Genomic DNA, 24,819 nt, shown 5'->3' with positions numbered 1-24,819 from the left:
AATCAGTCCTTAGTTATCTACCCTGATTGTCTCAATCCAACTAATGAGAATAATGAAATAGTGAGTCCTATAAGTACTTACTGAGATAAATCCATTTTGATTAAAATCTGGAGGGGTTATCAGATATGAAACTACATAAGGACATACTTTAAGTTTCAAAACCAATACCGTCAATAGTTGCTGGGATATAACCATTTAATGGATAAGTGCTGACCTTGACCTCAATGTGTGACCTTGACTTTCAAGCTATGGGAACCAATATCTTATTATGATTTAAGTTGTGTGCATGATTTTTTAAAGCTGAATGCAAAATGTGGCACCCATCGTGTTCACAAGGTAAAATTTAACATATTTTGGTACTTTCAATGTTACTTCAGGGGCCATAACTCTAGAAACTATGATTGGATCTGATGGGTTAGGGTTAGGGTAAGAGTTATTTTGCAAGTTTGTATCAAATCAAACTATAAATGAAGTCTCTATATGGCTGCAAAAGACAAAATAGCAAAATTTGGCCTTTTAAGGGACCATAACTCTGCAACCCAAAATGGGACCTGTCCAATTTTTGAAAGGAACCGAGATAGTATGCCCGTACAAGTTGTGTGCAAGTTTGATAAAAATCAAACACAAAATGTGATCTCTATCGTGTTCACAAGGAAATTGTGGACGGACGGACGGACGGCGACGGACAAAGGGCGATCACAAAAGCTCACCCTGTCACTACGTGACAGGTGAGCTAAAAAAAGAGAATAGATAAGATGTATTGCTAATTGATTTAAGTACACGTGATATAGCTAAATGCAAGTGTCATTGAGCACTACAATTTTGAGCACAGTCGTAGACTTTTATAAGCGAAATGGTTAACCCTTAACCTGCTATATTTCTATAATGGACTGGTCCATCTTTCAATTTGGACAATGCCACTTATTACTCAAAGGGGTTTTCACTGAAAATTCACTGACTGAATAGCGAACAGTGCAGACCATGATCAGACTGCACGGATGTGCAGGCTGATCTTGGTCTGCACTGGTCGCAAAGGCAGAATCATCTGCCGCCAGCAGGCTAAGAGTTAAAAATCTACTATTTTTGTACATACACATATGTATATAAACTATCTAATTGTTACCTAAAAGATGAATGAGCCATAAGGGGCATAGCCAGCCAAAATGGATATTGAGGGATTAATTAGGGGAATTGTACATCTAACTCTGGTGCATTTTGATGTATATTTAAAGATATAATCTCCCCTTTTGGAATTATTGATATGATAATAAATATAAATTATGCCTGTGAAAATCATTAGGTGGCCAAGGTCTTTGGACCTAATAGATAATTATGCATATAGATAAACTATGCATATTTGTGTGGCTTTTCTGATTTAAATTCAAGCAGAAGTGTCTGATAAAGTTCATCCATATATCTTTAAGATTGCTTTTAGGTAATTTAAAGCAAATGTCATAAATATTTAGACTTAATGCAATATTCAAGTAGTCTGGTGGTAGAGAAAAGGGGAAGAAGCAAAATATCTTGTTTGTTTGTTTGTTTGTTTTGGGTTTAACGCCGTTTTTCAACAGTATTTCAGTCATGTAACGGCGGACAGTTAAGCTAACCAGTGTTCCTGGATTCTGTACCAGTACAAACCTGTTCTCCGCAATTAACTGCCAACTTCCCCACATGAACTATCAGAGGTGGAGGACGAATGATGTCAGACAAAGTATCTTTTATCAAACCGTCAAGGAGAACATACGCCCCACCCGGGGATCAAACTCGCGATCCCGCGATTCGTAGACCAACGCTCTCCCTACTGAGCTAAGCGGGCGGGCTTGCAAAATATCTTGACTGTATACTGTGAAATCATTTAAATTCGCTGGCATGAAATTTCGCGCAAACGTGAAAAAGGACGCGGGCTTTAATTCGCGCATTTTCAATTTATAAATGAAAAAATAAAATTAAAAAATAATATTAGCGCGGTCTTAAATTCGCTCATCGGTCCTAACGCGAAATACGCGAAAATTCGTCCTACGCGAATAAAATGATTTCACAGTAACTAAGTGAAAGTAGGTCTCCTGAACTTCAGCTTAATATAGAACTACTTAGACCAGGTTTGTGAGCGTAGCGAGAAGAAAAATTATTTGAAAGTGCTTTGAGATCTGAACTGTAGGCTTTCCAAATTATATGCTTGCCGTTTATTTAGGTTGGCGCGTTGGGTGCATTCCGGAATCAAATAGTATATACACAGTACACCAGGGTGTAGGGGTTTTCAAACTTGTGCCCTGGGGTTGGGAAGTTTGGGTAGGAGGAAATCCAACCTGCCAAGTTTTGGTATTTTAAACGCTAAGTTATGAGAGACACAAATTTCTGTCATCAGGTGTTCTTCCTTTTTTTTACCAGAAAGAAAAGTGTGTATATTACCTGATATCTTTTAATACAAAGGGATAAAACATATAAATATTGTTATTTCATTTTTGGTTGATCTGTTTTAGAACTGTTTATAATGATATGGCCATCTTATTTTTTAAAAAGTGTTGAAACCTTTTCTATAACAGGGGTACGGGGGTCTTCGCCTGGAAAAAAATGAAATTTGGGTATACCAAAATTTTAATTCTAAGTTGAAAGAAATGAGTAGGAATTCTTATTAGGGTGCTAGACCCTTATAGGAAGTGGTACCATTGATGATTACTTCAAAAGTCAGATGCAGAATTCTAGTGAGCTTTAGGATAAAATAATCAGTACGAAGGAAACATATATTCAATCAAAAGATGTTGCTCCCCTCTCGTACCTTTTGATCCATATGCCTATGCATACAGTATAGGTTGAAATAATGCAGTAAAAACTACACCATTTGAATTTAACTTACACTCTTCTTCAGCAGTGTTTAATATTTAAACGTTGATGGAAATGCTGTTCTTCCTTATTGATGGAGAAAGAGTTTTATGTTAAATCTTAAAGCAGTTTCAGAAGCTAAGAATATGGCTTTCAGAGGAATGGAAAAACCTATTTTTTTAAAAATCAGACCTATATGTTTTCAGTGATTTGGGAGTAAGAGCTTTTTTTTCCATTATGTTGAAGCCAGAATATTTTTTCAAGTAAATCAAATCCATATTCAGGAAGATTTAAACAAATGAGCACCCTCCTTCCCCGGAATATAAAATGGTCGACCTCTAAGGCATTGCAATAGTGAATATGCCACGGTTATGATTACAAGCAGACTATGTTCTAGTTAATTAGGTTTTATTTTGGGCATGATGAAATTAAAACCGTCAATTCGGCACAGTCCGTTTAGACACACTTTGGATATAACGGCGATGACAACTAGGTGTAAAAATAAATTTTCTAAATATGAAAATGTGTCTTGTATTAAGTGTTGTTATGTTCTCAGATCCTTTGTGAGCATGGAGTAAACTTAATTATTACATACATTTGATAACTCCGTCAAGTTTCAATGGAACCTGAAACGTCAATATTTTTCGATATTGACGTTCAAATTTCATATCGGGTGTGTTACGTCTTTTGTGACGTCAGTTTCATGTATGTCGTCTCGTTTAAAAGTTCTTTAACGACGATATTTTCAATATCTCTCAGGCGAAATAACAAATTTGTATCATTTATACAATAATTTTAAGTGTTGTAATAAAAAAATTATTAGATGTGCATCAAGATATATGCACTCGTTCTTTCGCGAAATAATATTTCCGCTGCAGAACTCATGCATATTTCTCAATACAAATCTAATAACCTATAAATATACTGTAATAGAAATCCGGTGCTAGGGGGTGTCAGAGGTGTTGCATAGTTCATTACCTCTCATGGATTCAATCAAACCGAGTCTGCTATTATTTTGCTTGGTTGTATTCTGTGCTTCTAATGGATCTTCTAACAGATTTTATTATCCTTGCAAATGATCTTCTGATATATTGTTATTACAAGTTTACAGACGTTTCTGGGTGTTCCAAGCAATTCATGTCAGTTTAATTACGTTTAGCTCAGATTATTTACGGATGTAACTCATATATGATAGGCGTGATTGATTAATCTCTCTCTCTCTCTCTCTCTCTTCTTCTTCTTCTTCTTCTTCTTCCGTCCGTCCCTCTGTCTATCTAATAGTATCTATTTATGACAACAACAGTCAGTTAATGCAAGTGTTATTATAGTTTCTGGTCCATTGGGATTATAATATTCATTTACTGTGGTGTATACAAAAGAGTTCCGCTTTATACGGTGGCCTTTTAAAAACCTTTCATCAACAAATCCAGTAAGACCGGATTTGCTTGTGATTTATAGAGTTTATTACCTCACAATATTGTTATCTGGCTCTGCAGATATGGCCGGAAGGGGTTCGACTAATCTCACCCCTTCCAGCCCATATCAACCTCGAGCTGATAGCATTAATATCAAAAGACAGTAGCCTGTTTATTTATCCGTGAAACAAAACTAATAATGACTCCATAAATGAATGATTACATTAAACGTTAAGACCCCTGCTATAACATGTATTGTAACAAAATATGAAAGAAGCATAATATGAAAAAATGTGAAATAATGTGAAATAGATTTTACCACCATTTTGTTTTTAACAGTAAACATTTACCAGAATTAAACCTGGTAACTTTGGTCTACTATATGTCACTTTTTCACTGGTTCATTGCGCGCAAACCCTCACTTTTTATCTCCAACATGTTCCAAAGCTTTAGGACAGTGTAAATAAATTATATTCCCGCCAGATACGTATTGGTATGGTAAATAAAGGCATTCGATTAAACGCTTTTAATGTTCTGTAAATCTAGACTAAGTCCGTCATTTGATACTATTGTTATTCAATAAATCAGATATTTACATTAAATAAACATGCATTATTCTCTTGATATATATTTGTGTTGTCATTAGGCATTTCAAAACAATTGTCACGAAGTTTGGAGAGGCTGAAACAATATTTTAAACACTATTGAAAAAAATCAATAATATTTCAAAGTATTTATTTAATAAACAAATATAAGAACATGCTGAAAGTGGTCCGATATAAGTAACTGGAATATATATAAAGCTGACAATTAAAAGCATAGATGAAATATTTTTACAAAATCGCAGTATGGAATCATAACGTCATTGTCTATTTCATTGAAAACACTCTTATCATCACGACGTCCCTTTATCTGTTTTTCATAATGTTCGTCTGTCCGGCAAGTATGTCTTTATTACATTGATATCAGGCTGCAAAGTAAAGTGATCGTTTACACTGCACATTTACTACGAGTAAACAACAGCAACAAGTGTATGGTGGCTATCACATACAGTGAAAACGAAAAAAATCAAGTAGATCCAATATGAATCAAAACAATCAAACTGGCAGTAGTTTTGCTTCTTTCGCTGGGTTTCAGTATTATTCTAGAATAAGTCGGATATGGATACTAACTACAGTAGACGTTTGCTAAGTCAAAACAGCAAGGTAAGAAATTAGTACAAGAAATTATCAAGAACTATTTAATTATATTCAGATAACTTCATTTCACGGTGAACTGCGTTAAGAGTCTGGCGAATACATTTGGTTGGCTAGACATATTATGTTCTACACCCCATTCTAAATATCGGAATTCAATATTAGTATAATTCGAAGTTTTTGAGTTGACAATTTTAACGTGTTCTCGTTACTTATATTTATTTTCAAGGAATCAATCGCGGCTTTTAAACCGAATTAATATCAAAAACGGACATTTCTTTTGATGAGTTTTGTGCAAGCTGAAAAGAATTAACCAGTGATATCTTAGGTCATAGTAACCCGAATTACTAAGGCTTTAAATATCATGTGAGGTCCTCATTTACGTTGAGTCCTATACGGATAAGTTTTGTGAAAGCTCAAAGTAATCACCCAGTACCATATATTTTTTCATATGCAACGTATAGAAAACATTTGCTCTGTAAATATATAATTTTACTCCGAATTGATACCGTCACCCTGCCCTAACCAATGCACCGAATCGGCAATGTAACCCCTCAAATTGTAAATCACAATCTTAACTTCAAAGATATACCTTCAATGACAGGGTACGTGTGGCAAAACAGTATTTTGATCTGTTGATCAGTACTTTAAACCATGCGTGTAGTTTTTAGATATATCTGTGAAAATAAAAATGTTCGATGAAACAGCAAGTAAAATAGGAAAACAAATATGTTGCCGTCTTATTTACTTCAAATTCACCTGCTGTTTCAAATTGACACAAAGCTTGGTAAATCTCTCCTCGCAAGATATAATGTTACCTAAAAGATTTGATTATTTGAGAAGAAAAATTCTTAGTAAATAATCTGTACACTACATAGCATTATCAATCTTTAAAATTTAATTTAAATGTCGCCAGCAGCATAGAAATCAGAGAATTAAGTATACAAATAAGCGATTTTTAATTTCCTCCTACCGCAATGTACTTCAATGAACAAGTGATAAAAGTTTCTACCGCACAGTACTTCAATGTGCAATCAATAAAATTTCTACCACACGGTACTCCATTGTACAAGCAGAAAAGGTTCTTCAACAGAAAAGATATGAAAACATATAGAAAACATATGCACAAAATGCATGTAAATTGCGTATTCTCTATTTGCCTTCACTACACCATCATTCCGTGTACCAATTTTATTTATTTCTGCACCAGAAAAAACTATGAATAAATACAGATTAAAAATTAAACATTTAGCCGCCTTTTCTCCATCAATTTTGTACAAATAATACTTTAAAGTTAAGACTTCTTAAAAAAAGACGTGAATTCTTTATCTGTTTCGACAACTACATCTTGTTGTATTTAACATTTCTCGTAATTCTACAACAACATGAATATTTGCGGTCTATATTTATTTCCTCTAATTCTATTTCCAGCTTAAGCATTGTTTTTCTACAATATCCATTCTGAGAAAATAGGATATAAACCGTCCTTCTTCTAGACTATGTCCTTTCTCATTTTTTTTCTGTATTCTACAAGCACTTTTTACAGCATCATCTACATTTCATCTAACTTGTCTTCCTTTAATCGGCATCAACATAAGTGGCATCACCGAACTTCACGTTATTTCCGTTAGGTTTTTCCTCAATGTCGGATTCTTCTGTCTGCATAATATATATATACATTATATAAAGACAATACATAAATAAACAGTATAAAGTTTAGTGAAATATAAGCTTTCACTGCGGTGATACACATAGACCTAAAAACAATAAAAACATTTTGCAAATGTCAGATAGGAAAAACTTTCTATATGTAATATACGCCTAAGCTCATAATAAGAGAATTATACAATTGCTTTTCTTGTACATTGTAGCGTAAGAAACAGAGTAATATACTACCATCTATGGTTTCTTAACTCAAAGAACGAACATGTAGACACATATGATAAAAACCTATTGGATGAAAGCTGTCCTTGTGCAAGGCTACTGATATTTTTAATCTCTACATTCCAATGACAAATGTGTATGTAGCATTTATTAGATAAAACTTTTTTTTGTTGTAAGCGTATTAATGTAAGAATTCTGAATTTTTCTGTCTGCATTCTAATTACAAATGTATTAATTAAAACCTTACAGTGCACAAAATGTGATTGATTATGGAAAACATAACGTTTGTTATTATGATATCTTACTTTCTAAATAACTATAACAACCTTTTTCTTTTTTCTCTCTCGGACGACTTTGAAGATGAACAGGCCAATCTCATATAACACAGCCAAAACGGCAAACGCAATTAGAACAATAAATACGCCAAACATGTTGGAAATGTCCAGTTCTGATGCTGTATTGATCTTTGAACTTGCTACTGATGTCTTAACAGTACAGTTGGATTGGCTGTTCCACCACCTGCGGGAGACAAAATTGAAAAATCGTTTTTAATAATTTACGTGTTTATTTGTTTGGGTAAAGCGCTGTTTTTTTTCAACAGTATTTCAGATATGTAACGGCGGAAAGTTCACCCAGCCAAGTTTCCTGGATTCTATACCAGTACTAACCCACTGCCAACTTCTTCAAATGATTCAGAAGTGGAGAACGAAATGTTTTTATGAAACCCTCACGGAGAACTCGAAACCCCGCGATCCGTTTTAAGCGTGCGGGCTCAAATATTTGCGAATCTCTAGCTGAGTGAAGATGTTTATAATAAAACTGTTAAAATAGTATATATCATATTTTTAGGTATTGCAGAATGTTTTTCTTCATTTCAGGCCAAGTCAGTATGCAGTGATTAAATAAAAATGTATTCAATTGAGTTAATCATCTCAAAACATTAGCATATGGTTACTTGTTTCTAAGACGATCAAGGATTCCATTCTCTTTAAGCTCTAAGAGTGCTCTGTTTATGTCGCTGCGATATGGTGCTCCCTTTGGGAATCCGATACTGAAGTGCTTGACTCCAAAGTTCTCTTCAACAGACTCCAGCTCACAATTCCTCTGCGCATTGTAGTTGTTTATAACGCCATCATCTAGATATATGTATTCATCTTTACCGACTCCATTTTGAACATAATCTAGACCCATTTTCCTTGTTGGAAGAAGAGATATTTCTTCATACATTTTCATAAACGTCCACATACGTTCGTAAGGGTCATCTCTGTAAAAGAAAAACATAGTTTAATAAAAAAAAGTACTTGTCTTTCTGAAAACGCTTTTCTTTTAATTTAGTGTATGCGACATGAAATTTATATGTTTTTATGCTTGTGTGCTTAAGACTTTTTATCGAATTGTTAGTACTTATTTTTCGTTTTAAAAGTTTTTGAATATCTGTTATCAAGTGACGTTGTTTGTGTCTTCCTATGTATCCAAAGGAAAACAAGTTTTCAATCGTTCGAACGGCACATTTCGAAAAATATATCGTTCTGTATGTTTTTGTTGTTGATTTTTGACAGCAAATGTACCTTTTCAATGAAATTTATATTTTAACGCTGAACATATTATTAGCTGTATCGATATTATTCGTGGCCTTTTACTGATTTGAATACTATGACATTTCCTGATAAGTCCAATGACGTAATAGACCTGAGTTTACAGAACAGGTTAAGTCTGATGAACTAAATATATGACCAGCAGATGCGGGATATACTAATTAGGAGATTCAAATAATTGGATCCAGTCATACTTCACCAGAACATCACCAAAATACCATCGGAATGTCACCCTAGTTTTAAACTTGAACCAGTTTTGGAGCGGGAAATATATTAGTTATGTATCAAGATAGATAAGATTTCACGTGGTGTTGCACGTTTCATTCTGATCCTGTTTTGTATTATTCTATGCTTCAAAGGGATTTTATAGATTTAATACTTACCTAGACTGTCTGAAGAATTGCATCAAATCACTGTTATTTAATATTCCATACTTGACGTTGGACTGTCTGGCTAATGAGTCAACTGTTTTTATTCTGTTATCAATTTGCTGCAGAGTGAGAAATGCAGCAAGGTTGGCCGTGTAAGCAGCATTGATAACTAGAGTGCAGAACCAGAAGAACGCAACAATAGTACGCATTGATGTTGTCTGTGGAGAGTATTCGGCAGAACCTGTAAATGTTGTACAACAACATTACATAGCATACTTTCCGTGCAAACATGTAGTGAGAAAATGAATGGAAGGCAAAAAAGGCATCAACAGGTGGTATAACTTTCTTGTAACTTTAACTTTAATATGATGACACGTTTTATTTGTCTCAAACCCTGCGTTTTTTAAGTAAAAATATCCGCCTCTGGCGCTAAAGGACGTATACTGCAGTTTTGGGTGAAAACTTCCCAGTAACAGAATCTGTGCAAACTTTGTATATGAACACAGTGTCATGTTAGAAACGGAATTATGACGATAAAATCGAGGGTCACCATGCTTGTTTATGAGTTTTCTGCCCTTGAATATGCAAATTTGAAGAAACATCCAGTTTTAAGGACAGATAACACATAAACAAGCACTGTGACCTATGATTGTTTTTGCATTTTTCTGTTTCTAACATGAAACTGTTTTCATATACACAGTTTGAGCAAATTTTCTTATTGGAAACTTTTTTACCCTACTACACACTTAGAATTAAATTACAAGAAATATCGGATATATCTAATAAAGGCGGTAAAAATGTTTACATGTAAATCTAAACTGCACATATGAATGAAATGTTTCAACAGTTTCTTACACGCTTCATCACTTTAACAAGCGCTAAGGGAGACTACACATGTATTACAATTGTCAAGCCAAAGTTGCTATTTGTATACCTTACATTGTAAATGCTCGTTCGAACACTATTTGTTGGGGGTTTTTTTATAAAAAATAACACAAATTGACATTTGAAAACAAAGCATGTATGCGGAGAGATCTTTTTATTTTCTTGTGCTTGTTCTATCATGAATATCCGGAAAGAATTTTGATGGCCAAATCGAGCCTAATTTTACATATTGCTAAATGCCTCGTATGCACATGGATGTAAATTACAAATGATTACTACTGTTTTCGGGCGCGGCTGAGTTGGGCGTAGTATCAGACTTCAATGAAATGAAAATAAAAAGTAAGATATATCCCCTAAGTCGAGATTTGTCCGTGAATTTTCATGAAATCTAAGGTTACAACTTCCATCACAATACAGCATTTTGAAGAATTTAAAGAATGGTCTTATATTAGTTAAGTTGCGACATTAAAAGAAGTTTGAAACCCATAGTTTTCGCCCCATTGATTCACAATGATGTAGATGATGAATTATTTAATTTTCAGGTTTTGTGATGTCATTTGGCATGCATTTAAAAAATAAAAAATCTGAGAGGTAAAAAGGCTAGCCCTTTTCTACATACTCATAAAGCGTACGAGGATTTTTTTAGAAGGTACCATAATTATGCAAAACAACTTTTACATTATTTTGAGTGTATGTGTGTTCAGGGTTAACGTTTTTTCAACAGTTTTTCAGTCATCATTTTGAAGTTCAAAGTAGAGTGGGTAGGAATCTGATAGGCTGGGAACGTGTGCTTGCAATGCCCAGATGATGTTTTACATAAAATCAATCGAACAAAATATATAATATAAATTGATAATACGATTCTTGCAATTTCTAAATATTTCACTTGTCTAAAAGGCCATATTTTTCAGATGCAATAATTAAACAGAAACATTTTGAATGTGATTCGCTGAAAATTGCCCAGGGCTTTTTGGCCAGCAAATCATTGACTGTTCATAAACAATCAAACGTACGAGGTCAGATTGCCTTATCGCTGTGAAACATTTCGCGGCACTGGCAAAACGCCTGTTATTTATAGGAAATGTAGCAAAACATACCTTGCAGTAGGACAGTAAGCGAGTACCACATACTTTCTTTGAGGTCAAATTTCTGTGTCGTCTCTTCCTGTGTAGAATCAAATCTAGCCATAAAATAAAGACCAAGACCAACTGTGAGGAAGAATACAACGATCATCATCCATAGCAACGGAGAAAAAGGCCCTAGAAACTGAAAAAATTATAAATATAGATACAATTGAAGCTTGATATCTTGAACTCGCTTATTTCAAATTCCGGCTATTCCGAAGACATTTTGAAAGCAAGTGCACAAAATATCAACTTAAGATGAATTTCGGTTATCTTCGGATAAAACGCTCGATCCATTGGAATCTCAACTTTGGCTGTATTAGTGGTCGTGTGATTTACATTATGGTGAAATTTGGTTAACATTGACGTCTTAGCATAATGGAACATAACATCACTGACACACTAAAAGACAACTGGAAACAGAGTACATTTCGTCTGATTATTTTGGAACATAACATCACTGACACACTAAAAGACAACTAGAAACAGAGTACATTTCGTCTGATTATTTTGGAACATACCGTGAAATAAACTCGAAACAGAGTATATTACCTTTTAGTACTGAGCAATATACCGTCACTGGTAAACTAAAAGACAACTGAAAACGGATCATATTTCAATTAATTGAATGTATTGTGGAACATGCCATCGCTGACTCACTAAACGACAAATGGTAACAGATTACATTACCTGAAAGTAATTTGTTGTATCTGGTGGCCTTTTCATAAGCAAACTGACAGCCGAAGATATTATAGTATAAGAAAATGATATTCTGGCCTCTCGTTCTGCGGTTACTGCGAAGGCTCCTATTGCCATTGAAGCATTCTGAAAATATTTAAGTAAGATTATTAAAGTACTCATTCAGAGCTTGCAAAATAAAGATATACATGCTCATCTCTTTTATAAACGGATAGCTCAGTGGTTTGCACATTGGCCTTCCAATCCTGAGGTCGGGGGTTCGATCCCCGGCAGCTACTCGGGAATTTTCAGATTCGCTTTCAGTGTTTCCCACCCAACTAGAGGTGTACTGGTCAGGCACCCAGGCAATCCTTGCGTGTATCAGTGCTTTACACTGGGCACGTTAAAGAACCAGGCTGTCTGTTCGCAACTAGCTAGGCTAAGTTAGCCGGACAAGCCTGTATCTGATTTCTGATCTCTCTGTCGTGGGGGCTTTGTCCCACTCTGTCCCTCTGGTCAGATCGCTCTGTGTCTGTACTAGTAGAGGATGAATTATGCGCCCTGTGTGGCTGCATTGAACTATGTAAAGCGCCTTTGAACGTGAAATTGATCATGAAAAAGGCGCTTTATAAATCTGGTATAATAATAATAATAATAAACAATGATATATCACATAGCTCTATTTATGAGAATAATGTTTAAAAATGGAATATGTAAGAAATATTACTCACCCCAACTTTAAGCTGCGTAATTACGTCATCCCATACAGTAGATTTTCCATTTTGGTTTAAAGTTGAACCTTCTAGTTCAAATATTTCATAGTCAAACTTTAGACTTTTTGATAGTTCTTTAAGGACATCTACACAAAACCCTTCGTATGTGTCACCGTTCTTCATAACAAACGGTTCATCCTATTAGTAAAAAGAAATTGAGCCGCAAATTATAGCTTTTAACCCAATATACCAAATTACCAGTAACAAATAATAATTTTCCAAATATGACTTTTCTTATTTTGACTGCGAAAGTCTTTTTAAGAAAAGTCAAATTGCACGCAGGAGTTGCTTCCCTTCAACTTCTGAAATCTCTACCTATAGGTAAGGGAGATCACTGCGTAGACGATTGAAGAAAAGAGCTATTATTTTATTAGTCCGATATTTTTGTTTCTAAAGCATCAACTTCAAATACTTATGCGGCATTATCGTTAATTTAACACATTAAAATGTACAGCAACCAAAAATGCTTTTATAAAACATTCACCAAAACACACTATGTACAGTAAGATGCGCGTAATGCCACTTTAAGATCATAAATTAGTTTCATACTTGCCTGTTTAGCAATGACATCAAACTTTTTACCCTTGAATGGATCCTCAACATGCGGCTCTTCCCGACCCATAAATGCGACTACTTTTGGTTCTTTCTTTCCAAATGTTACTTGAGCAAACTGTACAAGCATATATTTATGTACCGGCAATTTCAGTTCATATAAGGTACAAGCAAATTCTGCTAATATTTCATGAGAAGACAGAATGACTGATTGTTTCCATGTAAGATCATTTAATGAAGTCTTATGTCGCCAGCCAGAAATAACATTTTTTATGTAAGTTTTTTTTTTACTATTTTAGCATTTAATGTTGCCATTGGATATTGTGTAAATGCATTTCGTAGTCTGAGATTGTCTAAAAAAGACTTACCCTCTCCACTTTGTTGATATACCTATAAATAGGAATGGAATAATCTTTTCTTATGTTTGACGTCTCTTGCAGACTCACTTTTGGCCAGATATATTCTCCCAGTGCTCCACTGTATGGCGTTACCTTGTTCAAAGAGAAAGTTGAGTAAATATCATATGCGAATATGTATAAAATGTATCAAAATTTATTTATATTACAAGAAAAAAACTAAATGTAGACGGAAACACAATTTAGCTAAATGTTAACAACTAGTTTAAGAATGCAATTTCTTCTAAAACGTTTGATAATTCTGCACGTTTGACAAACAGGGAGGTATAGCGTAACGTCATTTATCCGGATAAAGAATAACAAAGCCTGCATTCGATATGAAAACGTTTGAGACGTTTAATATATCCGAATAATGGCTTAAAAATCAGCTTGAAATAGTATGGATCTCTTTAACCATGGGCAAGTATCTCAAAACCAAGCTCATTAAATTGATTATGGAAAATGGTGTTAACAAAGCTGACGCTATGAAGACGTCGCTGGCGTTGGTCTTAATACGAATTATTTACTTAAACTAAACAAATGGCAGTCTCGAGATTTTGGCATCAGTCTGTGTTCTTTGTGAACGTCCCTCGTATATATTTGAAAAACCCTGCAACCAGTAAAATGTGTTTATAAATGCAGATGAACGAAACGAAATACCTGCTAATTTACTGGTATAGAAATATATCCCGCGCCATATTTTTCTACATTGGAAAATTACAAATGTTGGCTATACGAATTATTGCAAAACGTTGCAAAGGTTGTATACATTGAATATTGCAAGTGGTGGAAAATAACATGCAAATGCTTATCAAAATGTAGTTATAAACAATGTTCTAAACAAAACAAACATATTAAAATATAATTTTCTTTCTTTTAACTATGCAAAGAAAACATGCACACTCAATCAAATCAAATAATACATGGTATTACAACAAATTTAGATACAAGATATATTTAATTCTTTCAAGAAAATATCCATTTAAAAGAATTTAAAAAGCCTTTATGAAGTACATTCCAAAAATATAATATCAATATTGGGTGCATATTTCATAAAAAATTACTTATTTTCCGCAATCAGTAAATTAGTTTTCCATGCATAACCATAATTTGATCTCATCTCGTTATTGTAATCTGTATCAGGGACTGCTGTTTACAACTTTTTACGCATTATTGGAAATGAGAAATATCTCTATATTATCAGATTATTAAGCAACACGCATCGATATTATAACATTAAAAAGATAGCATGCACTAAACTTGAAAAGAAACACAATAACAGTTAATAATGGCATGATGGCTTCTGATCCTGTTCTCCCGAAGAGAGATCTGCGTCCACAGTTGTTAACCTCTTTTTCTGCTAAATTTCTAAAATGGACTGGTCTTTCATTCAATTTGGGCAGTACCATTTACCTTTCGAAGGGTTGTTCAGTGAAAATTTACTAAATGAATAGCGAAAATGCAGACCAAGATGAGCCTGCACATCTTGGCCTTCGCTAATCGCAAAGGCAGATTCAACAGGCTAAAGGTTAAACTGAGTTTTTAAAGCCCGTCTGATTATTTGATACTGATCTAAGACTTAAAACCAATGAAAATGTTCCATTCTGAGGCACAGTTTAATAATCAGATCCAGTGCTAAAGGTATAAACACATTACAAATCACATTCTTCATAAGCATTAATGAAACAAAACTCCATGGGCGGAAAATCTCATTTAGAAAATTTTCAAAAAAAAAAAGTAGAAACATCGTCTTTTGGTGTCAGGACTAAAACAAGAATTAAAGAAAGGAAGGGGTCTTTGTAAAAGCGGAACAATATTTTAAGGAAAGAAGCCACTAAAAGTGGTATACCCACAGAGAATTTTGAAAATAATTTCCTGATAAAATGCTACGTAAATGTTTAGCATAGATTTTAGTACACAATTTCAACTTAATGAAGACAAAACTTTTTTAATAAAAGCTGTGATCAATCGAAATTCGTTATTTTGCGACTATCATGTCTTTGGCAAACCTTGGCTATATTATATACCTTAACTTACTCCCTAGATCGTGCATCCTAACAGAATGATCACTATGCCAAAACTAATAACGTATGTAATAGGTAGCAGTCGGATATATTTAGTGTTGTAGGAAATGCGGATAATATAAAACAATTTATCGTTAAAAGGCAAGCAACGTTTGTTAATTTAGCATATAAATATTTGATATGAGAAAGAACATAATGCTCCCTGTATGCACATTTATGCGATCAACTTTCATGTGTAAAATATCGCCATGCATACTTACGTCATGGGTCTTTAATAATATACAAACTATGTTTAAATGTTTGTTAAATGTTTGCACAAAACAAATCAAAGAAAAAGATACAATAAGATTCAGAATGAATTTTCTTGCAAAGGGTCTACATCAAGCAGATTGATTTCGGATAAGTTACTACATGTTGCTGTGAAATCACGTCTGCATAGCTATAAAAGGCCATTTACAAATATTTTCAGTTTAATTTTCTACGATAACTTGTTGACAAAAGAGGCTTTTAATCAAGGAAACGGGTTTATCTTCATCAAACTAAGTAAGGCAAGACGTAAGAAGTGTAATAACACGCACAATTGTAATGGTTTGACAGCAGTTAACTGAATTTGGAAATGCAAATTTAAAATATATAGATTGTTTAATTATCTGTTCAATTTTAATATTACTCATTGCATACATGTATGATTCTGAAATAAACATATTCTGAAATACACTACGCGCCAGCAACATGACTGTATACATCTGGAAATAAACATACTTTAAATGCACACTATGCGTCAGCAACATGTATTATACCGGTATTATGCCGGAAATAAACATATTCTCAAAAAGGTATGCTATGCCCCCAACAACATGTAAACAAAATACATTATGCGCCAGCAACATGTGTAATACTGGAAATAAAAATATTCTCAAAGTACACCATTCGCTAGCAGCATGTAAAATACTGGAAATAAACATATTCCCAAAGTATAATGTGCTCTAGCAATTATCTTAATGCATGTTTAATCTATTGCAAAGGCATATTAATAAACACATCAATTGCATTTCTCATAAGCAGATGCAAATATATACAAATTATTAGCCAGATGCCAAATAGATCATATTCCCAAGTGTGTTAGTTACAAGACACAGCCATTTGAATATATCCGATTGTATTTACTCCTCCTGTAGCTATTGTTAAAACTTCTGTACAGCTATGTTTACCACCAATGTATTTCGAAACGTAACATTGTGATTTACAAAAGTCTTTTATTATATGCTTGACCCTTGAGCATTGATGCAGGTAAAATTAATGTTGTGACATTTACACAAGATTTGCAGTCATGTCTTTCAAGTATTTTTAATCCTTTTTGCATACTAATGATCTGAAATAGTTTCTTATATTTCAGAGTTTTTAAAGCTTCTTAGATTCTAAAAAATTCTGTAACCATGTCTTCTAAATATTGAATTACTTAAGACTAATTTATTACTTTTCTGATATGGATGCGAGCAATATGTATTCTGCTTAAAATCAAATATATGACAAAATCGCGAAAACGAGACATAGACAATTTCTTAAATGATATAAGAACTCACAGCATTCCTTAAGACCTTCCTAAAGTCTTCAGCCGTCATGCTTGAATTAGTAGCAGGTTCTATACTACATTTACACAAGATCAGCAGTCATGTCTTTCAAGTATCTTTAATCCTTTTTGCATACTAATGGTTTGAAAAGTTTATAATATTTCAAATAGTTTTTAAAGCTTCTTGGATTCTAAATATTTCTGTAACCATGTCTTCTAAATATTACATTATTTAAAACTAAATTATTACTTTTCTGATATGGATGCGAGCAATATGTATTCTGCTTAAAACCAAATATATGACAAAATCGCGAAAACGAGACATAGACAATTTCTTAAATAATATAAGAACTCACAGCATTCCTCAAGACCTTTCTGAAGTCTTCAGCCGTCATGCTGGAATTAGTTGCAGGTTCTATACTACAATCTTGCACATGCGTCTGAAGGTAATGACGTAATATACCAACTACGTCACCCATCAGACCCTGTTCAAGTCTTGACTTGTTGCCATTGAAAACATCTTGAAAACAAATATAAAATCTCATGTTAGTTACACTGATTTTTTACATTTTCATGTCAGAAAGAAGAAATTTCAAACTGCTTTAGTTGCTAGATTATATCTGTCTTGAAGTTGAGTATTGTTTACTTACTAGTAGGAAATTCATTTGCGTCTTGCACTAGAGCATGCATTTTGTTATGCGCGATTGGTGTTCTTTTGTTAATAATAACTCCTTAATTTGTTTAAAATTGGTGGTCTTATATATACACACCATTTAGTTGCTTCAATTTGTCATTGTCTTCATTGTCACGATTCAGAAGCTGCAATCCATAGATCTTTGCCATCCCTTTGATGTCCCAAGATATGTCTTCAAAATCCTAAAACCAAATACAATATGAAAACATTTGTTCCGTATGACTCGAAAATATAGGTTAAGATTGAGAAAATATATGTGTAATTGAAACAGGCTTCAGACTGCTTGCTAGTCATGATCATTAATACCTTGGGCATTAGATATGATGTATTATGTGGACTTTAGTACAGACACACTTACGAAGCCCAAGTCCACTGTATGGCAATTTTCTGCCTTATTGAAGCGATGACATTTGAAATTATGAATTTATGTACATATGAACAATCCAATTAAGCTTATGATAAAAAACAAAGACAAATATCAAACAGGGAATGCCACGTACCAAAAACGCAGCCTCCCCAAACACACACACACACACACACACACACACACACACTCGCACACAAAGCCAACACACGAGGACAAAACGAAGGAACACAGTGGGGCACCGCCTTGGAACGGTCAGTGGCGCAAAAACACCACTGGGGAGCTTAAACCGGTTTATGGTGCGCATCCAACCTCACTCTTACCCTCACCATGTTCCAAAGACATTGGACAGTGTAAATAAAAGTAATCCCCTCCAGGTGAATCTCTAACACACGTAATTGAAACAAAAAGACATGGCATGTAAACCCGTAATGACAATAGGCAAACTGAGTATTCTTCGCATGTTATATCGTTTTTTTTTCCGATTTTTATGGAAAGCCGTTAGTGCTTTGTGCGATATTTCTGTCCGACGAATTCCGATTATATAACCGATCGTCATTTCGAGTCAATAACCTTAAATGTACTCAAATAATTACATAATTTATACAGCTCTTAAGAGTAAACAATATACTCACCAAATATGTGATAAGCCATCTAATGGAATGGTGAAGAAGATGAAGCTTTTGCGCCTAAAAAGCAATTTCAAACAGATTATGGTGTTGACCAAATTTAAGTTACACGAGATATACATGCAACTGAACATGACGTAGTAGATTATGAATCAACTGCTAGAAAGTTATAGCATATATCTTTGTCCATTAAGTCCAGAAAGAATAATCTCATCTTTATGTTACATAACTGCGTCACTATTAATAAATATTGAAGCTTTGAATATCTCAGGCATATTTTTACTTTTTTTTTCACGAGGAATGCAGAGTTCTTCATCATTAACACAATCATATATGTCAATTAAACGCATTCGTAAATATATACTTCATTAAATTGTAACAACAATAAATGTGAAAGGGTGAAAACATATTTTTTCAAGGAATAACAGAACAATAGAGAACTTCTGTAATAATATATCTTGACACATCCTTCATCAGTTGAGCATATATGGAAGGCCGGCGCGCCATGCTAATAGCCAAAAGCTAGATGCCAAAAAGTCAGTGCTTAACGCCAAACACTTAAGCAAACGCTGCATACCTAAGGAAGGCCAGTGCACCATCCTAATTGCCAAACGCTAAATATCAAATAGTTAATGAAAATGCTATTATCCTAATGCTGAATGTCATATAATGACAATAAGCCGGTAATTGTCAAACGATAAATGCTAACTCTTAACTGAGAAATGCGAAACAATAAACGCAAAATGCTAATTTACAAATGATCTGAAAATACCAATGTATGAATGCATCCTTTAAAATTTAATAATCACTGCCCTTTGTTACATAACTTTCTAACGTAACGTCAGAACGTACGTATTCTATGGCTAACGTTCGGTAAAATACACATACATCTCTTTCGTTTGAGATCGTGTCGTATGTAGATAATCGTAGCCAATTGAGCTTTGTAACTATACATTCATGGTCTTTATGTGGCGTCATAGCAATGCGAGTACATTGGGTGAGACATGTAGATTTAACATTGCCATTGCAGTAGAAACGTAAGTACAAAAATACCAACTGTCGTTATACATCACTTAAATACCGAAAGCCAAACATTGCAAAAATTATAAATTTGTTGATCATAAGTATAGAAAGAGCTAAGACATATATTAACCGCTAACAGAACTGTTTTCACAACATCTTTCTTCATAGAGTGGAGAATGAATGTGTCCATTTGTGACTCTCTCAGGGTGGTCAGCGTTTGCTGCAGCTGGGGATTCTCATATTCTCTGTGTCCGTTTCCATTCCTCGTACCGTTCTTAAACTTGCCGTTTCTATCGGCATGGCTGGACGACAGGTTTGATGGTAAACGTATGGGGGATACAAATATACCCATCCCTCCGAGCGCCAGCACTGGCGAAAAATCATCTAACAGATAAAATATATTCACATATTAGTAAGATCAAAGCGAGCATAAAAAGTGAAAATAGATTATTAATAAATAGTATTAATAATAAAGTATATATGTTTGAAGCTACTGATTAATAATGTACCAGCTGTGTTGGTGTATTCTTGGAGATTCGTGTTAAATTCAGATGGAATTGTATAATTACCATATCATCAGCGCAGTACAGAACATAACAATTAGAGGTTAATACATGACAGTGCCGGGCCGGGAAGTGATAATCGGCCCCGAAAATGAATAATGGCCCGAGGGCTTTAGCCCGAGGGCCATTATGAATTTCGGGCCGATTATCATCTTCCGGCCAGGCTCTTGCGTGTATTAATGTCTTTAATACATATGTTTTCTTGCACTACTAAAGGAAGGTAGAAGTTACAACTCCTGTCGCTAGATTTCTATGGCTAAGTAGTTTGGGGTACTCTTGTCTCAAAATTTGTGTTTGTGCGTAGCCGGAAGCAATTTGGGGTCATAAGTGTGTGTATTACAGTAAACTTATTCTTGCACATTAAGAATAATTAGATCTACAGAATTTCTTGTCGGTCAGGAGCTACAAGTGAATTCGTAGATCTATTGTATCTATCAAACGCATCAAATCGCCATTCTAAAAATGTGGAACAACACATACTTTGAGCCAGTTCATGAAAAAAACGAAAAAAAAAAAAACAAAAACAAAAACTGCGATTTTATTAGAATCTACAGATATCTAGCTAGATATCTCGATCTATGTTTATGAAAAGCAGTCATGCATTTTCACCGAGAAGAAACCCGCAACTTCGTCGAAATTGGTGCGAATCATGCTATTTTTCAACGCATACTCGAACACTGTTGAAACTTGGAACTCTGGCTCCAAACAAATATGTGCATGTCAAGTTTTATTACTAATTTTAAGCAAAGAATTGTAATTCTACGATAAACAACGGTTTAACGTGTAGACCAGTGACAGACCATTATGACGTTTCATGTAGCTATTGGTTTCACGCGCACGTGTTCACCGGGCGGATTATGATTATGAGTTTTCGGCCCGGGCCGATAAGTGATAATCAGTGCGTGAAAGCAATAACCTGCTGAAAACACATTCATTTTTGTTACTGTATATAGTAACATATGTATTAATGCAATTTCTTTCACCTTTGCGTTTATAATCTAACATGGGATAACTTAGAAAAATGATAATTCAAATTACAGGCTCTTATCAAGGCATTGGCAAATGGTTGAATCACATGCTTTTGAAATTTTGGATAGAAATAGTAATTGATTTAGCAGCTTCGTACCCTGTGATAAAAAGGCAACTTTTGGCCACTTCAGAAACTTCACTATAGTTGCTATGCCTTTTGACAGGGATTGTGGATCTGGCAAAATTGGCATCGTTCGGTTGGCTTCTGTTATGAGCTCATCCGATGACGTCACAAAAAGTGTCTGATGTAGTATGACGTAATCAGTTGAAGTAAACACGTCAATCTGAGGACCAATTGCAACTGCTATATGAGTGTCCTCAAATGTTGCTCTAGCTGCAACAAAATATAAATGTTATATGTCTAACTGATGCAAATAAATTACTTCTTGATATATGCGTGTAAGAAATCGCAGTAAAGAGCGATCGCACTAAATGTAATTGTATCGTTTAACACTTAGCAATGCTTATCACTTTGAAGAAAGAAAAAGCCAAATGATTCGAAACTTTCCATGTTTAGAGCGTAATATGTTTGATATCTATTGCGTAAGACACTCAGTAAAGCTTTGATTTAAAAATAGATATATTGTAGCTGTATTGTATTTCATATTCATAAAGTAGCAATTTGGACACTTTTGGTTTCTTATGGCCAATGTTGCCTGTTTCCGATTTATATTTTCATTTAAATATTTGAACACTACAAAGGTCTCGTGCAATACCCGAGATTAACTATTCTGTATGATTTAATACAAACGTTAATATCCTTGTCTGCCAATTATACTTTTGAACTTGGAATATGTTTTGTTTGTTTTCGTTTGACAATAAACTCTAGCGCGATCATATAGAATTATAAATACATCATTAATTGCAATTATTCAACACACTGTACGTAAAATAATATGTTTTCGAAACTGTCCATATATTGCATAGTATTCATCTTTCTAGTTAGTGATGTTATCTCTATATGAAAGTAACTATGATTTTAATTAGGATAATATCTCCAATAATTATTATTCTGACGCCCGATGTTATGATAATACATCCCATAATTACGATTCTGACGCCCGATAATACGATAAAAACGTCATGTTGTTACGATTCTAACGCCCGTAATTACGATATTACCTCCATAATTACTATTCTGACGCCCATAATTACAATAATACCTCCCATAATTATGATTCTGACGCCCGTAATTACGACAATGCTGGTTTTTGTGACTGTTATACCTTTAACGCGGTCTTTTGATCTCAGCCTCCGACTTCTACAATAAAGTTGTAACACAGGTATAACAGAAATTAACAATTACCTTGTTTGAGACTTTCGTACACAGATTTTCCATCAGTTGTGTCATATTCGAGGGCTGTGAAGTTAAGTTTGCAGAAGCCATCTTCCTTTCCTCCAAGTATGTCAGCAATCTCAATATATTCATTAATATTTACTTTGCCTTTATACCCAACAACAACTGAAATTAGAGTGATCACAATGGTAGAACAAAAACACTGTGCGTTTATAAATGCAGTTATTAACAGGTAACCTGATTTACTCCCATCCCAAACACGCATTTTTTCAGAATTTAAGTACAAACAAATGTAAGTCAGATAAACAAAAAGCACGCAGTACACTTTTTCAATTTTTTTGTGTAAACAGATATAATTCAGTCAGTAGAGTATGTGGTACACTTTTTTCAGAATTTCGGTCTGAGAAAATATAATTCAGACAAGAGAGCATGCAGTGCACTTTCTTCGGAACTTCGGTATAAACAAATATAAATCAGTCAGTGGAATATGTGGCAGACTTTTTCAGAACTTCGGTATAAACAAATATAAATCAGTCCAGTCAATTGACAACTTTTATATTATGTTTACGTTTAAAATAAATAATTTTTCAAACTTTTTTTACTTTGATATAATAAAACAGAAAATGGGACGGGAATTAAATTTCTGCCTAGATCAATGTAAATTAGCGCATTTTGGACAATATAATGAATAAAAGATAAAAGGTAAGTGTAGATTAGAGTGATCACATAGGTACATAGCAATTTAAACCATATAAATCAATGCTTTACTGTAATTGTGGAAAACAGATGAAATTATTTACTCATTCTGATTATATTAAATACAATCTAATCTTAGAAAGACCAGAATAAATTTGTTCCAGAACGGCTTTGAGCATTGGGACACCACAAGAAATAACAGCATCTGACGTCATTAAAATCGATTCTTTAAGCGGTGGAAGTATTTATGCGATATTTGCCGAGTATTAAAATGGAAAAGTCACAGCCTATTTTATTGTCGCCTAAACAAATGCAGTGTTTTACGTTCCAACAAATACGTTTTTCACATAAATCTAATTGATAAGCACGTAAACTTGTCATAATAGCATTTTTACGAACATAACATGTTTATATTCCACTGTTAGATGATAAAAATTCAACACAATTATATTGTATATTCTTGGTTGAAATGTCATAAACATTAAAAATGGCGTTTTGAAAATTTGGAGATTAGTATCAAAGTTTAATTGTGACACGATAGTTTAATCTTAAATTGTAATAAAAACCTTACAGATCTGTACCTAGTCATATTTTCATAAACTGTTTATACACCATTATCAAAATTAAAATTTATACTTACCCGCATTAAGTGTTGTTTCTGCAGAAAAGGCCAAAGCAAAGCAAGCAACGCCGACCAGCACGAGTAACATCTTTGACTGATTAAAATATCTTATTCGAGTAATTCCATTCTGTCGAGGTGCAATATTACATCAGTTCATTTATTTTCTGAAAGAAAGACAGTATCATAAAGCGTCTTTTAATTTGTGTCGCTGACTCCAGCAGTTCCGATATTATGGCGCATAAAATTGCCTAGAGCTATTGATCAGTTTCCATATCACACACCCCTTTCATGTTTCATCAAAATAATCATTTCACTAATTAGTTTCTACGTATGTCCAGTTTTAACGATGACAAGATATCCTTAGCTTCCTATAAATTTGCAATATTTGTCAACAATGGAAAGACAAATCATTTCTATCATGACAAACGCAATTGTTTGGAATACCTTTGTTTCCAGTGATAGAAACGAAAACGTCTTTACGAGCTCGTATAAAATAACGAACGCCAAATTCCAGAGTATCCTTTTAATTAGACAATATCATTTTCCTGTGTGTTTGTACAATAGCTTGGCAACTAATTTAGATATTGCCTTCCGAATACGCGTCCCCGATGGATCTCAAA

The 24,819-nt window shown here is 34.0% G+C and overlaps 1 protein-coding gene across 2 annotated transcripts; it reads right to left on the bottom strand.

Moving 5' to 3' along the window:
* Positions 1-4,953: 4,953 nt before the first annotated feature.
* Positions 4,954-24,646, bottom strand: LOC123536401 (glutamate receptor ionotropic, kainate 3-like). Of its 2 annotated transcripts, none has more exons than XM_053529030.1 (16): positions 24,218-24,646; positions 22,891-23,046; positions 21,682-21,918; positions 20,123-20,376; positions 18,976-19,029; positions 18,053-18,158; positions 17,639-17,802; positions 13,662-13,784; positions 13,295-13,411; positions 12,700-12,879; positions 11,981-12,115; positions 11,264-11,432; positions 9,294-9,522; positions 8,271-8,579; positions 7,621-7,834; positions 4,954-7,090 (listed from the first exon to the last, which is right to left on the bottom strand). In XM_053529030.1, exons 1-15 carry the CDS (start codon positions 24,285-24,287, stop codon positions 7,624-7,626), a joined length of 2,514 nt encoding a protein of 837 aa, XP_053385005.1. In that variant the 5' UTR covers positions 24,288-24,646; the 3' UTR covers positions 4,954-7,090; positions 7,621-7,623. The 2 variants fall into 2 exon arrangements, with proteins under 2 accessions (XP_053385005.1, XP_045175503.2); XM_045319568.2 differs by having other exon boundaries at positions 7,642-7,834; positions 24,218-24,487.
* Between the last annotated feature and the right edge of the window lie 173 nt (positions 24,647-24,819).

This window comes from Mercenaria mercenaria, chromosome 17 (genome assembly GCF_021730395.1).
Source record: "Mercenaria mercenaria strain notata chromosome 17, MADL_Memer_1, whole genome shotgun sequence".
In the NCBI taxonomy this organism is placed as follows: domain Eukaryota; kingdom Metazoa; phylum Mollusca; class Bivalvia; order Venerida; family Veneridae; genus Mercenaria; species Mercenaria mercenaria.
The sequence above is the reverse complement of the archived record's forward strand: the minus strand, read 5'-3'. Positions and strand labels throughout refer to the sequence as shown.